The sequence below is a fragment of the Rhinolophus sinicus genome, chromosome 5 (assembly GCF_057876585.1).
Source record: "Rhinolophus sinicus isolate RSI-liver-muscle chromosome 5, RSI-T2T, whole genome shotgun sequence".
NCBI lineage: Eukaryota > Metazoa > Chordata > Mammalia > Chiroptera > Rhinolophidae > Rhinolophus > Rhinolophus sinicus.
This window is the reverse complement of record NC_142505.1, coordinates 80,236,987-80,252,545: the sequence shown is the minus strand read 5'-3', so window position 1 is coordinate 80,252,545 and position 15,559 is coordinate 80,236,987. Positions and strand designations below refer to the sequence as shown.

The window sequence follows — 15,559 nt, the reverse complement described above, 5'->3', positions numbered from 1 at the left end:
GGGGGAGGGTGGGCTCCGTGGAGTTTGCAGGGACCAGGATCCAGTCCCTCTGTGCTTCTCCCTTGTACCCTCCTGGGGATGTGGCCTGTTCTGTGTGGAATGGCTTTGTGGTACAGTGGGAACTTGAATCTTTGGTGTTGGGCTTCCTAGCCATGGTAAAGAGCCCCAGCTCAAGCTGGGAGGTAAATTTCAGGAAGCAGCTGAGCCAGCTTTCTGCAAGGGACTCTGTGTCTTGGACAAAGAGCCTATAAACAGTGACAAATCTGGGCCAAAGATCAGAGGCCTGTCCCTGAATATCCTGGACTGTGTCAAACCTGAAGTCTTTGCCCTACAGGTGCAACTTGACCCCAGTATTGACTGAAGTTAAATTTTCATCAACCTGAATGGTGGTTCAGGATGAGATTTAATTTAGTAATAGAAAAAGAATATGACATTTCCTTCACCTAGAATTATGAAGTAACTTTCATACTCACCATCTACATTTATAGCTCTCAAGATAAGGAAGAAATTACTTACATATGAAAAAACTTTTTTTTAAGAAGAATTCAGCATATGTATTAAATTGTGCCTTTTCAGTGAAAACACTGAGATGTTTCAGTTTGATATATGCCTCCAGAAATTACTGCCAGATGAACTCAGGATGCCTCAACAAGCTTGGTTTTTCATTATTCTCTCTAACCCAGAAGTTGAACTGGTAGAAAGGAAGGGACAAGCTAGTCTGACATTTGGTAGACATAGGTACCTTTCTGTTCTCTCCCCTTTCCCAGTGCTCTATTAGCTGACTTGGGGCTGAGAGCAGGTCTAGGGTGAATACCAGTTTAATTCCAGTGTTCTTGCAGCTTTATCTTCTAGTTGCAAAATCTCATTCAAATACCCAAACCTCGTATTTCCTATCATCTCAATTTCAGCCATGAGAAATTGAGCCCTGAGCCTTAGTTTGTGAAAAGCTGTCAGTAGTCTTTGGATAAATGATGACTAAAAGGATAGAATGATGACCCAAGTCCTGTTTTAACAATGTTTTTTATTTTCTGTATAGGAAGCCTATACAGAAACTACATGAGCAGGAGTGTTATGGGCTAAGTCATGTGTAAGGTGGCTAGTTGATCACAGATTAGATAGAAGTTACTACTTGTGTGGGCCTAGGCATATCGTTTCAACTCTCTGGGCCATATCTGTCACATGCAAGTTTTGGACTGGATGACCAATAATGGGTCTCTCTATGCTCTATTCTTATGATTCTAGAATGCAGGGTAAGAAAATTATTTTTAAATTGAAATACAGGGTGATAAGGAGCCTTATCTACAGTAAATGCTTCAATATAAAGGGGCTTATTTTTGGTGGAACTTTGAATGTGCCAGTAAGGTCAATGCTATGATTTTACAAAACCATGCTCAAAACCTTGCAATAAAACTTAGAAAATGTATTAGTATATATTTTGGATGCAGTGGATAATCATATCAGAGCTTGGTGAAAAATAAATCTCCCCAAAACAATGATGGGAATTAGCAAATTATTAGAATTTGAACTGAATTATATACAATTTAATCCTTGAAAGAAACCCATTTAATTAATACTGATGAATGAAAAGTGCTTCATATATTATTTCAGCAGGTGGAAAATAGATCATATTTAGAATCATGGGCAGCAAAGTAAAATAGATGTTTGGTAAATTAGGGTGTTCACAAACCAACCCAAACAAATCACTGCTATATATACTGAGGGATTTCAGCCAGTGATTGATTATCTTATAGAACAGGTTCCTTACGGAGCATATGATTCTTGGTTTCATAGCTGCTTATCATCATTATTACACTGTTGCTCATACAAATCCTGGCTAATTTTCATTTTTTCCATTGTTTTTCTCCTAGTTTTAGTGGGAAAAAAGATGTGTGTAATTTTCTCTTTCTCTAATAATGTGCTGAAATTATGATAAAGATCATTTAACTAAACATGGTTAGATCCTGAATGATCCAGAAAGGCTTTATATATAATCTGAACTCCATGAACAACTACAACTAAATGCCACTCTTGCAGCTTACTGAGTAGACTAACCTGTTCTTTGCTCTGTTCAGTATGTACTTAGAAATGAAGAAGGACCAGATTCTTTTTTTTTTTAAATTAAAGTTTATAGGGGTGACAATTGTTAGTAAAGTTACATAGATTTCAGGTGTACAATTCTGTATTACATCATCTATAAATCACATTGTGTGTTCACACTCAGAGTCAGTTCTCCTTCCATCACCATATATTTGATCCCTTTTATCATCATCTACCACGCCAGGACCAGATTCTTAAGGACTCTAAGTGTATGTCGTAGCATGAATATTCATTGCTTCACTCACAGGTCTGAGTATAGAACACTTCACAAATGAAATCTCCCTCTGCGTTGCCACTCTTTAGGTTGATGGAAATTTGATCTCAATCAATGCAAATTATTTTCCTTTTCTGTATAAGTTAGGAAGAGAAGCTTTATAAGTTGTTATTCACATACCCAGCTATATTATAGGCTGAAACTAAAGTTGAAAATGGACTTAATAGATAAGATTAAAAAATTGATTTTCACATCGATCTAGCACATACCTCATGGAGAGGAAAATATTCAGTATAAAATTTGCTGAAGAAAATATTCAGAAATGTTTGAAGTTCTTACTGGACTGAGTAAAAACAATGCACTAAAATATAAATGTCTGGGTAATATAAGTAAAATCATAAAATTCAAAACCAAAACTTAAATAATTTATTTAACTTTAAGGAATATAATTCTGTAACCTTGTTATGGAATTTACAGGTAAATCACTAAATCTAGTGTAATCTTGCCTAGAGAAATCCAGGCAAGATGTGTATAGGCAGCTTTACACGTACAAATGAATGAGGTCTTATACCCCAAACATAGACACTGAAAACACGTCTTTTCTAGGTGGATATGTTAGGATATGTTAGATTGCTAGGACTGCCATAACAAAGTACCACAGACTGGGTGACTTAAACAACAGAAATTTATTTTCTGAGTTCAGGAGTCTCAGAGACCAAGATCAAGGTGGCAGCAGGGTTGGTTTCTTCTGAGATCTCGCTCCTTAGTTTGCAAATGGCCACCCTCTTGCTGTCTCTTCACATGGTCATCCCTCTATGTACATGTGCCCCTAGTGTTTCATCCTCTTCTTATAAGGACAGCAGTCCTATAGGATTAGGGCCACACCCTAATATTCTCTTTTTAAGTTAATCACCTCTTTAAAGATCTTATCTTCAATTATACTTAACATTCATTAGTACTGGGGGCTAGGGCTTCAACATATGAATTTTGGGGTTGGAGGAGACACAGTTCAGTCCATAATAGAACCCTACTGCAAAAAGACATTCATGGGTGTTATAAAAAGTTGACTTAAAAAGAAAATCAAAGTTGTTGCTTTCTGGAAATATAGTTGGCCATAGTTTTCCCTTTCTTTCTCAGTTTATTCTTTTCCCCTTTCTCCAGTTTTCTTTTTCTAGGTATAATTTAGGTACAATAAAATACACTCTTTTTAGTGTGCAGTTCTGTGAGTTGTTTAACCACCACATTCAATGAGGTTTTTGTAATCAAGCTTAAAGGAGGGATGGAAACCAAAGGTTGTCTAAATTTGTTATAGTAAAAAAAAAAAAATTTTTTTTTTTGAAGGCTGATGCACCTCTAAGCAAGGTAAAGCTAAGATACAAACTCAGGCAGTGATTTCAAATGTAAAGTAGAAAGAAAAAGTTTGTCTCCCTGAATGATCTGAGAGGTAGGAAATTGACTGCATCATTTAAGTATTTACATAACAACTCCTTATTCACCATCCCTACCTTTGCCAATCTCATCTCTTGAAAAGAGTCTAACACCCAATTATCTTACATTTATCCTGGCTTCTTGACTGTCTCTCAAACATGCTTGTGTTGTCTCCCATCATCCTACGCCCCTTCTATATGTCAGGATTATACCAGACATATGCCTCTATGAAGCTTGCCTAGTCAAAAGAAATTAAACTCATAATGGATTCCCAATTCGGTGGTATGATTATTTTAGAACAAGGTAGGAGAAAACTGTTACTTTAGAATTTACAGTTTAGATGGGAAAATAAGCCATGGTCTTATTCTCTTTCCTTCAGAAATTCATCATTTAATGTTTCATGGATGACTCTAAAATATATTTAAGGTCTAATCTCTCATATGAGCTATAGTCTTTGGGCATCCCAGAAAAACAGTTTCCCATGAATACCAGTGTCACCTTAAAAATTAACAACTATATTCATCATCTTCCCCACTCCCTCCAAAATAGTTTCTTAGATTTTTTAGTTCTACCATTGCTGCTATTTTAGGCTTCCAGATTTCAATCACTAGAATGCTTTTATTTCCCTCATTCTTATCATCAATCAGTTAGCAAATCCTAACTTACATGACTTGTTTCTTGCAACACGGTGATAACTTCCTGTTGTCTTCCACCCCTCCCCCCCAATCAATGGTACTTATCACTAACATTCCATGTTATCATGCTTATTTATTGTCTGCTTCTCCCCACTAGAATGCAGGCTCCATGATGGCAGAGATTTTTATCTATTGTTTATTGCCCTTTCCCTGGCACCTGGTATAGTATTTGTTGGATAAACTGAGCACTTACTATGTGCCAGGCCCTGTGTGCTGTATTTACATGCAGACTATCATTTAATTTTTACGACACCTGGGAGGTGATTTTATGGTTCTGATTTTCAGATAATAAAACTGATTAAGTTTTAAAAAAGATTAAGTGACTTGCCCAAAGTCACACAGTGAGTAGATGATAGAGCCAGACTCTGGTCTATAAACCTTGTAGCCTGCCTTTGGAATAATATTGAAACTTAATCTAAAATTGAAGACATTCCATAATATCAAAGACCCTCAACTGATCTTACCTCTTACTGTCTTCTATCAAAATTTTCCTGCACGGAACTGGTCCACTTACTGCCCCTTGAAACTTATGTAAGCTTTGTTTCCTCTGGCTTTTGTTCAGATAAACTCTATAGAAATCTTGTCTAGCTTTTGACCCTGAAGTTCAGTGCAACTTCCACCTCTTTCACGAATCACTCCTGAATGCTCCAGGACACAGTGAAGAACTCTTCTTCTTCAGTATTTACATGGTTTTGGGGGCTCTTGGTCACGTCATGTCTCATCCTGTGTCCCACTTCATGTATCTTGCTTGGCACAAAGATTCATTAAATGGGAGCCATTATAATTTTCTTGCATTCCCACCTGAGTGAGGGGCTGTAAGGCAGTTAACGGGTGCATGATATTTGTATATAATGTTCATGTGGTATCCAGTGCCTTTAAAAAGCTTTAAAGTTGGGAAGGAAACAACGCGTAGATATGTAAACTAAACATATAAATAGATGTGTTCACTGAGATAAAATGAAAATGTCTTCTGTCGGAGTGAGGGAAGGGAGGCTGAAAAGGACGTCGCCCGAGGGCTTCACGGGTGGCCCAAGGGATGGCCTCGGTCTTAAGCTCTGAAGCGCTTTTGGCGCACTGCTGTCCTCACGTTGCCTCTGGCTCGATTTTGCGCAGGGCCACGTGCCAGTGTTTTAGTTTAACCACGTCTCGGGCCCACTGTAAACGGCTAATAACCGCCGTCGCCGACTAGGCCTCTACCCTCCATCTTTGTGCGGACGGGAGGAGCGAGGACGCCAGGTGTAGCGGCCCGTTCGAAACGCGGCGGGTAAATCCAGGCCCCCAACCCCAACAGTCAAGTTTTCAAAAAGCCCGCGCGTGGCGCCCCAGGCCGCATCCGTTGGGAACGGGCCCCAGCGCGCCCCCGCTCACCCCCACCCCCAACTCAGGGCGGGAGGAGGCCGGGGGGTGGTAGGCAGGCTCCTGGCACACGGTGCGCCTGGGCCAGCGCGCTCCGGGGAGCGCGCCCGTCCAGCGGCTGCGGAAAACGGAAATGGGTGCCGGCGGATCGCAGTGATTGGCTAGACTGACATGTCTCTCAAGGGGCTGGCGCGAACGCCACTGCGGAGTTGGGCGAGGGGATACGGCAAGGGGAGGGGTAAAACCACTGGGAACAGCCGCGGTGCTGGGAGGAAGTGAATCGCGGAGGTGTGCAGAGGGCTGGGAGAATGTCTCGTCACGGCACGCTGCAGAGCCCGGGAGTGAAAGCGGGTCGGTAGAGACGGCGGCAGGAGCAGTGCAGGCCCAAGGCTTGACTAGGCCGCGGAGGGCGGCGAGGCCCTGACTGAGAGCGGCCCTGCGGCGCGGTAGGCGGGACTAAAGAGAGCGAGGCGGCGATTGGCGGGCAGCCTTGGGCTGCCGTACGTCGACGGTGACGCACGCCTCGGGGAGGGTGCGCGCGCGTTCAGCGGCCTCTTTGTGTGGTGCCCAGATACGGGAGCGGAGGTGGCGGTAGCGGTAGCGGTAGCGCTAGCGGCGGCCTTGGTTGTCTTCCAGTCTCCTCGGCTCGTCCTCTAGCCGGCACCTCTCCCCTTCCCTCCCCCTTCCTTTTTTCCTCCTTTCCTCCCCTTCCCTTTTTCCCTTCCCCGTCGGTAACCGGCGGTGACGGCTCCAGCAACGGCTGGGCCCAAGCTGTGAAGAGGCCTTAGCCTACGGTCACGGCGACGGCGAAACCTCGGAGCTCGCAGAGCGGGGGGAAGGCCCGGGCCGTAGAGATGGAGAATTCCCAGTTGTGTAAGCTGTTCATCGGCGGCCTCAATGTGCAGACGAGTGAGTCGGGCCTGCGCGGCCACTTTGAGGCCTTTGGGACTCTGACGGACTGCGTGGTGGTGGTGAACCCCCAGACCAAGCGCTCCCGTTGCTTTGGCTTCGTGACCTACTCCAATGTGGAGGAGGCCGATGCCGCCATGGCCGCCTCGCCTCATGCCGTGGACGGCAACACGGTGGAGCTGAAGCGGGCGGTGTCCCGGGAGGATTCGGCGCGGCCCGGTGCCCACGCCAAGGTTAAGAAGCTCTTTGTCGGGGGTCTAAAGGGAGATGTGGCTGAGGGCGACCTGATCGAGCACTTCTCGCAGTTTGGCACCGTGGAAAAGGCCGAGATTATTGCCGACAAGCAGTCCGGCAAGAAGCGTGGCTTCGGCTTCGTGTATTTTCAGAATCACGACGCGGCAGACAAGGCCGCGGTGGTCAAGTTCCATCCGATCCAAGGCCATCGCGTGGAGGTGAAGAAGGCCGTTCCTAAGGAGGATATCCACTCCGGTGGGGGTGGAGGCGGTTCCCGGTCTTCCCGGGGCGGCCGAGGCGGCCGGGGTCGCGGCGGTGGTCGTGATCAGAATGGCCTGTCTAAAGGCGGTGGCGGCGGCTACAACAGCTACGGTGGTTACGGCGGCGGTGGCGGCGGCGGCGGCTACAATGCCTACGGCGGCGGCGGAGGCGGTTCGTCCTACGGTGGAAGCGACTACGGTAACGGCTTCGGCGGTTTCGGCAGCTACAGCCAGCACCAGTCCTCCTATGGGCCCATGAAGAGCGGCGGCGGCGGCGGCGGTGGAGGAGGCAGCAGCTGGGGCGGTCGCAGTAACAGTGGACCTTACAGAGGCGGTTATGGTGGTGGGGGTGGTTACGGAGGCAGCTCCTTTTAAAAAAATTTTTTAAATGCCTGGGAGTGGCTATAGGGGTAGCTCTTTTCAACAGCCCAACTAGGGTCAACTCCTGAGTCCCTTCCTCTCCCGCTGCCTTCCCCATTTTGCCCTTGGGGGAGCCGCTTCTAAGGCTGCTTACCCTTGGGTGTGTTGCCCTATTTGCCTGCCACCTCTCTTGTCTCTCCCTCTGAAGATGGACTCGGCCCCACATACACATTTTTGTGTTACAGTCATTGATGGACTCTATTTTTTTATTATTACTTGGACTTTGGTCGTTTTTATACTAGCAAAACGTCTTGTTTTAATTTGTGTTTTTTTGGGGGGAGGGAGTGAACTTGCTGATTCTGTAGCAAAACCTGGGCGGGGGTTGGGGTGGGGGGTAGTTTACTTTGTTGTAAGGACTTGATACCTGGCTACAGCGTTTTCTATGAAATCTACTTGGATCCCATGCCTGAAATTTGGAAGCATATGTACAAAAATCATTTTTACGTTTTATTTTTAATAAATCATTGTGTTTGACCGTACATGTCTAACATCTTTTTTCTAGGATCCATTCCGTACCGTTTTAAGGGATATTAGTTGAAAATTTTTCGTGTTAATTAGTTTTTGACGTGTACTTAGAGAAACTTTTAAAAGGTCCTGTGGTTTTCTTTTCTGTTGCCCTGCTAGTGATGTTGAATTTTTATCCCTTCACAGGCAACTTTTGAAATGGTGGATGTGGCTTTTTAAAATCTTCAAAGTTTCTGTGCATCCATCTCTTGTACTAAGCGATTTGCTTATCATGACATGATTAGTCACTTCTATGAGAATTCAAAGTATGTACTGTATAGTTCTAAAGAAATAGTTTGTGTTAAGCATGTATTTTCATTCATATAAACTGTTTAAAAGCTTTCAGATGATCTAGTTTCATCCCTCTTATTGGTTTGTCTGTAATGAATCGTTACAAATAAGGGTTATATTTTACCCTCAAACTAAATGCATTTTTGTCTTTTCAGAGCAGGTTTAAATGTTTTTTCCCTATAGCTGAACTGTCCTCATGGAAATCCTTTCCCCAACCTTTGTAGCGCCATCTACTGGCAGAATGGCAGTATATGTGCAAAACAATTTGTTTAAAACTTGTTTTAGGACAATTTCATTAGATTAGAAGTTTTGCCATCAAAAATCTGTGCAGACTTTGGTTACACATTTACTTGTAACTAAGGTGGGCTTTACAGGAATATAATTAACAGTCCGTATCACAATTGCTCTTTCTATATGAGATTTGAACATGTAAACTGCTATGCATAGCTTGGGCAATGGCCCCAAATTGCTATGACAACTAATGAACCAGCTCGGTGTACTGGTATTTTAGGTGCAAGTTGTAAAGCAAACTATTTGTGTATTCTGCTTGGTTAAATGTATAGTTGTAGCCCTTTCATGCAATAGATTTCAAGTTGTTGTTTATAAAAAACGAAAACGATATAGGAGAAAATTGACTTCCTGGTTAGAAATACAGAATAGCAACGTTTATGGATATCACAAATAAAGAATTCAATTCTTTACATGATTGAGTGAGAGTATGTATAATCTGCTGGGTGGGTTCATAGTACCTATTAATCTAGTGTATTTAATGTTACCGTAAAATAATTTGACTTGAATCTTGCAGTTGAAAGCCATATTAAGAATCGTTCTGAAGAGATTATTGGGCTTTAACAGAATATTTTAACACTGACCCTTTTTTAGTTCTTGTCATATATTAATTAAGATTTTTTTTTTTTTTTTTTTCCTAATTGCCAGGACTCTACTTTCAAGAGATAGGAAATAAGGTCAAGATTGCTAGGCTAGATTATGTCTACTCAGTCACTTTGACAAAAGACAACTGATGGTATAAATATCTAAATATACCTCTGATAAATGGGATAGATGTTTTTGCACATGAATAAACAGTCAAATATTTTGCTCTCAAGTGGCTCTACAGTTTCCTTAATGTTTTATTTTTCACTTAGTGAAACATACATGTGGGCTTTTTCATTTGGTAATTTGGGGGCCCTTTGGGATACAGAAAATGATATGCTTAAATTTTTATGATTGTCATTCTGCTTGCCTTTTACTCAGTTTTAGTGGGGAGATCTAGTTCTTCTGGATCAATTGTAATACACCAATTGATAAAGTTGTCATTTTGTATTCCCAACATAGACTTCTAAGAAGTTAAATGAGTTATGTAAAAGTGTTTAGTCTTAATTAGAAAAGTGACTTAGTGTTCTATTCAAGGTATAGGAACATTTCATTGTCATGTATTTACCTTTACAAATTTCTGTAACTTGGACTGGTATTTAATGAATGCAAAGACATAGTGGTATTTACTCTTTCCAGAATTCCTCTTGTCGATTTTTATGCAAGCATTTTTGTCACGTGGGACATTTTTTGGCAACCAGTTGTATGTTTTGACTTATCACCTGTAGAATTATCTGAACATTTTTCAAATTTAAGAATTCATGGAGGTATATACAGTCTAGTCAGTATTGAATACAGTTTGCCCCTGCTTAAATCTAATTTGAAAGATTAGCAAAATAAAAATGAACCTATTTTTTTTGTCTCCTGATTGTGAACTTTTGCATTGACAGTATTTTTAGTATAAACTCAGTGGAGATCATTAGTTAAAAGTGGTTTGAAAGGTCTTTCAAGATTGATGGTAATTTCAGATATTAAAAAGCTTGCAAATAATTGATGTTCATAGTGATAACTATCAAGTCAATGATAAACTGATTGTTTGCTCCTATAACAGTGATTTGGAATAGATTTCATATTTAAATCTACTTCACAATGAATTTTTGTTTTTAACCAAGGTTAAAGGATTGAGGATACTTGAGAATTTGGTATTTACGATTATTACCCTCACGACCAGAAGTGAGTGTTAATTTAAGTTACTTGAATTACAGGCTTATTTACCTTTTAAGTGCTTAATTTTCTCAAATTTGAGAATTTGCATTTAATGTTAAATTTTGTATGCTGATTGAAAGTGGGTGTTTGGATGTTGGATTGATTTGAGCAGATCCACATCTTAGACAATATGGGTCTTACCCAAAAAGACAACATTTGCAGTTAGGATAAGTCTCTTTCACTTTAACCAATTTACTGAGTCAGTGTAGGGTTTTGGTCACGGGGAAAAATTCCTTCTATTCCCTGTTTCAGAAGGCCCTATTTTGTTTCCTTCTGAAACGGCAATAAAGACTGTCTCTAAACCAAGGGAGGACAATGCTTTCTCCTAGTGTCTTACTGCAGGTTATTTTTTGATGTGCCTTTGTCTCAAGCTTTCTATTAAAAGTGAATATACATTGTAAATTTTTTTTCCAATAAAAAGTCCCTTGAAAGAATAGGTAAAGCCTAAGGAACATACTTTCTGCTGTATGTTACTTAAAATTACAGTATTGCACATAACATTTGGATTGTACTTGACAGAAAATACCAATATTACTAGGGAATAGAAAATACAGAAATCTTACTCTTGGGGCTGGTATATTTTTAAAAATAATTTTATTAGAATTAACTGCTTATAAACCAAACTAAACAAAAAGTAGGTGAAAACCCTTCTTATATGAGCAAACCCCCTTCTCAAGGATAATCGTATTTTTTAATAGGTACCGTATATATTCAGTTAGATCTTTTTTGTATGCACTTAATTTTAAAAAGTAGGGTTACATAGTTCTGTAGTTACTAACATTCTCACATTATCAAGACATAGACCGTCATTCTTTTTAATGCCTATATAATGTTCCGTAGTATAGCTGTATCATAAAACATTTCTTCTTGATGAATGAGTTTTCTTCCATTTCTTGCTGCTATGAATAACATGGTTATTATTCTTGCAGATGTTTTTGATCGTCAAATATACACTTAGTTGATGAGATGGCTACCTCAGAGTTAAATGTGCTAGAAAATGAGAAAGCAGTTTTCTGATCTATTTTTCAATTCTCATTATACATAGAAAAGTACATACTCATTGGTGGCTGTTTTAAAGCCTTCGGGTAAATTCAACTAAAACATTTTACTGGAAAATTTCAAAGCTAGAGTACACATGATAAAGTTAATAACTTATGAGTACCATTATATTAATGTCCCCTTTTGTTATCTTCAGTAGTTTTACTGGAGAAGTACTTGCCACTCTCCATATGATGTCTGCATATACCAAATAACTACTGTCTGATGAAATACAGTTAAGAAAAGTACTGTTTTGTGCCTTGTGCTGTTAAGTACTTTGTATGCATTTTATTTATTTTAGAATAATTTTGTGAGGAGATTTATTATCTGTTGCATTTTAACTACAGGCTTACTGAATTGAAATAATTTGCCTAAGATTATGTAGCTATTGAGAACAAGAAATAGGGATCTTTTTGCTTATATATTTAAATTACACATTGTAAAACTGAAAAAATAAATTGTTCACCCTGTTACCTCCTAGTACCCAGAGATAACATATGTTAAGTTTGTCTACTTCTAGATCTTTTTGTTTGCATGCCTGTGTGTGTGTGTGTGTGTGTGTATTTTAGAACAAGAATTGGATCAGTTTATATCTACATGGCTATGTATTTTAACTTCAAAGATGTCCTTCGATATCTGTACATATAACTAATATAACTATGTTACACTATAGTATAGCTGCACCGTAATTTATTGATTATTAACATGTTTCCAGTTTTTCTGCTTATAATTCAGAACAACTTTTGCAGGGCTTGTTTTGCCACTTAGAACATATCAAAGATGAAAAAGTACAGGAGCCTGGCTGAAGCCATAGGTTATACTGGTGTCCAGACAGTTCGCTAAGAAATCTGCTAGAGCCCTGCAAGATATTGTTGGATATTCTGCAGTCTCAACATTTCAATTTTGCATTGTCATTTTTCCTCCCAAATTGTATTTTTATTCTTTATGAGAAAGACTTTATTTAAAAATACGTAACTCATCTCCATTAAAAGCCTTAGTGCCCTTTATATTCCAAAGGGAACACACACATATACATAGATACATACACACACATTGAGGTCTGGGATTTTTTAGCAATAAGTGCCATTTAACCCATTTAAAAAGTGATCTTTTTTGGTTTATCCTACTTAAAAACTTGCAGCATCATACTTGTTATGTGTTAATAGAGGTTTTTCACTAGAAACTGTCTTTAGTTGAATTTTAAATTATTTACTAAGTCATTAACTCGTGGGAAAGGGAAGAAAATAACAGACGAAAGGATTTCCTGGGAGAAGTTTGCTCTTCACCAGAGGTGTGGGCAATACCAAAAAATCTAAATTTCCAGTTGAAATAATGGATTCAGATTTTAGTATTTAACGTTGTTAAGTTAAATTATTTTCTTTGGACTTCATTTTCCTATGATTTAAAGACTATAATTGTTTAAATCCTTTCCAATTTGATACTGTTAATTTTTTAGTCATATTTGGTAATTATTCAGTAACAGTCTTCAAGAAGAACTCTTAGACTAGTTCTTGTAATTCATTCAACCAAAATGTATTGAGCATGCCTTAACTAAATTAATAAGGATCAGTCCTTGCTCACAAGGTGCCCACAATTTAATTGGATGGTGGGAATTTAAACAAATCATTGTGATAGAGTGTGAGTATTTTAGTCAGAGATACATTATATATGAGCTATAGTGGTGACTTTCTATGTGGTTCAAGAAAAATGTTAAAAGGAGACATTTGGAGCTATCTTGACATTTGGATGGCAAAGGGCATCCATCCCACAGCTTACGCCAAAGCACAGAGCATGAAGTATTGGGCTCGTTTTTTTTTCTTAGATTGCTAAGCCACAAAGACCTTTAAAAGCACATCATTTGTATTTTATCATGTTTTGCATTCTTTTATGATTCATGATTTTTGCAAAGTTATTGATAGCAAAATCAGCTTAAGGGAGGCAGAAAATACTCAATGATAATACAAATTAGTTGAGGTCTTAAATGGGAAATGATTATAAATGAATCTTTTCGAAAGGATTCATATTTTGGAGAATACCTTTAGTATTTTTTTTACCCTTTAGTAAGCTGCTGTTAGCATTACGCTTGCCATTCTTGCATTTTCTTCTTAAGTCTTCACTATATTTTGACTTACTAGCTGATTTTAAAATACAATTTTGTTAGAAAATAACTTTTGGAGTAATTAAAGTAGTTACTGTTGAAAAGTGAATTTGCTGTAATTGAAAGGTTATATTTGCCCTAAATTTTATTTTTAAAATAAAGTTAATAGTTATATAATTTAGGGAAAGGTTGGATTACTTTGAAAAATAGTAAGTGGACATGAACTATTAGCCTCAAGTTGAATTTGAATTCAGCACATTATGAATGTTCTTGATGATTAAATTTATTCTTTTTTTTTTTTAATTTTTATTTTTATTTATTTTTTTTTTTAAAGATTTTATTGGGGAAGGGGAACAGGACTTTATTGGGGAACAGTGTGCACTTTCAGGACTTTTCTCCAAGTCAAGTTGTTGTCCTTTCAGTCTTAGTTGTGGAGGGCGCAGCTCAGCTCCAGGTCCAGTTGCCGTTGCTAGTTGCTGTTGCTAGTTGCCGTTGCTAGTTGCCGTTGCTAGTTGCCGTTGCTAGTTGCCGTTGCTAGTTGCAGGGGGCACAGCCCACCATCCCTTGCGGGAGTCGAGGAATTGAACTGGCAACCTTGTGGTTGGGAGCCCACTGGCCCATGTGGGAATCGAACTGGCAGCCTTCGGAGTTAGGAGCACGGAGCTCTAACCGCCTGAGCCACCGGGCCGGCCCCTAAAATTTATTCTTTTACTAAATACAATGTGTGGAAGTGTCTTACTGGGGAAACAGAATTTATTGCTCGTTTCAGAGAGAAGAACACAACTGGTTAGGGAAAATTAGTCTTTGGCATTGGAACCTGCCTTTGGGTGAATTTTGAATTCTCCCTAAATGAGAATTTAAATGTTACCAGATAAAACATTTATCATAAAGAGGAGATACTTGAAAGCTGCTTTTTAAAAAGGAATCCCAAAGAAGGAGGGATAAAAAGGGCAATTGAGTCTCTCATGTACTGACTTTTTCCACTTACTTTTTTACTTGCACTTGAAGTTAGAGGATTTAAATATTCAGAGAGGAAAAGGGTTCAAGAAGAGACCTTCCTAGGCTTTCATTCTTTTCCTAGCTGTGTGCTCCGTTTTCTATTCAGGCAGGTTTTCTTTGGCTCCTTTGATTCTTTTACCGGTTTGTATGATTTGCTTAAAAAAATTACCTGAAATAGGTTGGTGTCATCATCTCCTGCTGTAAAATTCTGTGATGTGAACTTGTACCATTTAAACAGTGTGCTTATTTCTCCATGTTTACCATTAATTTCTTCAGGTATTGATTTACCTTCTTTGTGCAAAACACATCTTGGATCTGGAGATACACAGCAGGGAGACAAACGTGGTTCCTGTCTTCAAATAACTTGCATTCTGGTTGGAATTTGGTTTCCTTTGAAATGATATACCCATTCCTTTTCAGCATTGTGGCACCATCTCTGATTGTTCACACCGTACAAACAAATTGGAGTTAGTCCCATTGTCATTTAGTGTATGTTCTCTGATTAAAATTAAAGCTTTGTTCCTTCATTATTATTTGGATACCATATGAAAGGTGCATTTTTTCTTGATTCTTATATTGCAAAGTAACTTGCCTCAGAATAGGCATCTGATTCAATATTTCATAGTTCTTAAGGACATAAATTTTGGCATCAAATAGACCAGGTTCCATTCCTGACTCTCACATTCTAGTTCTGTAACCTTAAACAAAATGGACTGAACCTCAATTTCCTTGTCTTTGAAAAAGAGATACTACTAGGAATAGTTGTCTAACAGGGTTGTTAAATAGATTCATTCAGTGAAACAATGCATGTAAAGGGCTCACTGTTGTCTCTGGTGCATAGTAATATTAATATTATGACCTCTGATAGGTGTGACTGACTACCAAAAGGTGTACCTTTATTTCACCCCCATCCCATTCGCATGGTATTTGCTCAGTT

General features: G+C 39.3%; 2 protein-coding genes across 15 annotated transcripts in view; both read left to right on the top strand.

Moving 5' to 3' along the window:
• KLHL3 (kelch like family member 3) overlaps nucleotides 1-15,559 on the top strand; it is a 237,405-nt gene that overhangs the window by 87,947 nt on the left and 133,899 nt on the right. The window lies entirely within an intron of this gene.
• Nucleotides 6,024-9,109, top strand: HNRNPA0 (heterogeneous nuclear ribonucleoprotein A0). Its single transcript, XM_019740235.2, has one exon. The coding sequence runs from the start codon at nucleotides 6,645-6,647 to the stop codon at nucleotides 7,566-7,568; it is 924 nt and encodes a 307-aa protein (XP_019595794.1). The 5' UTR covers nucleotides 6,024-6,644; the 3' UTR covers nucleotides 7,569-9,109.

Coding starts and splice junctions, on each gene's coding strand:
- HNRNPA0 (XM_019740235.2), top strand. CDS start 6,645: ATGGAGAATTCCCAGTTGTGTAAGCTGTTCATCGGCGGCCTCAATGTG.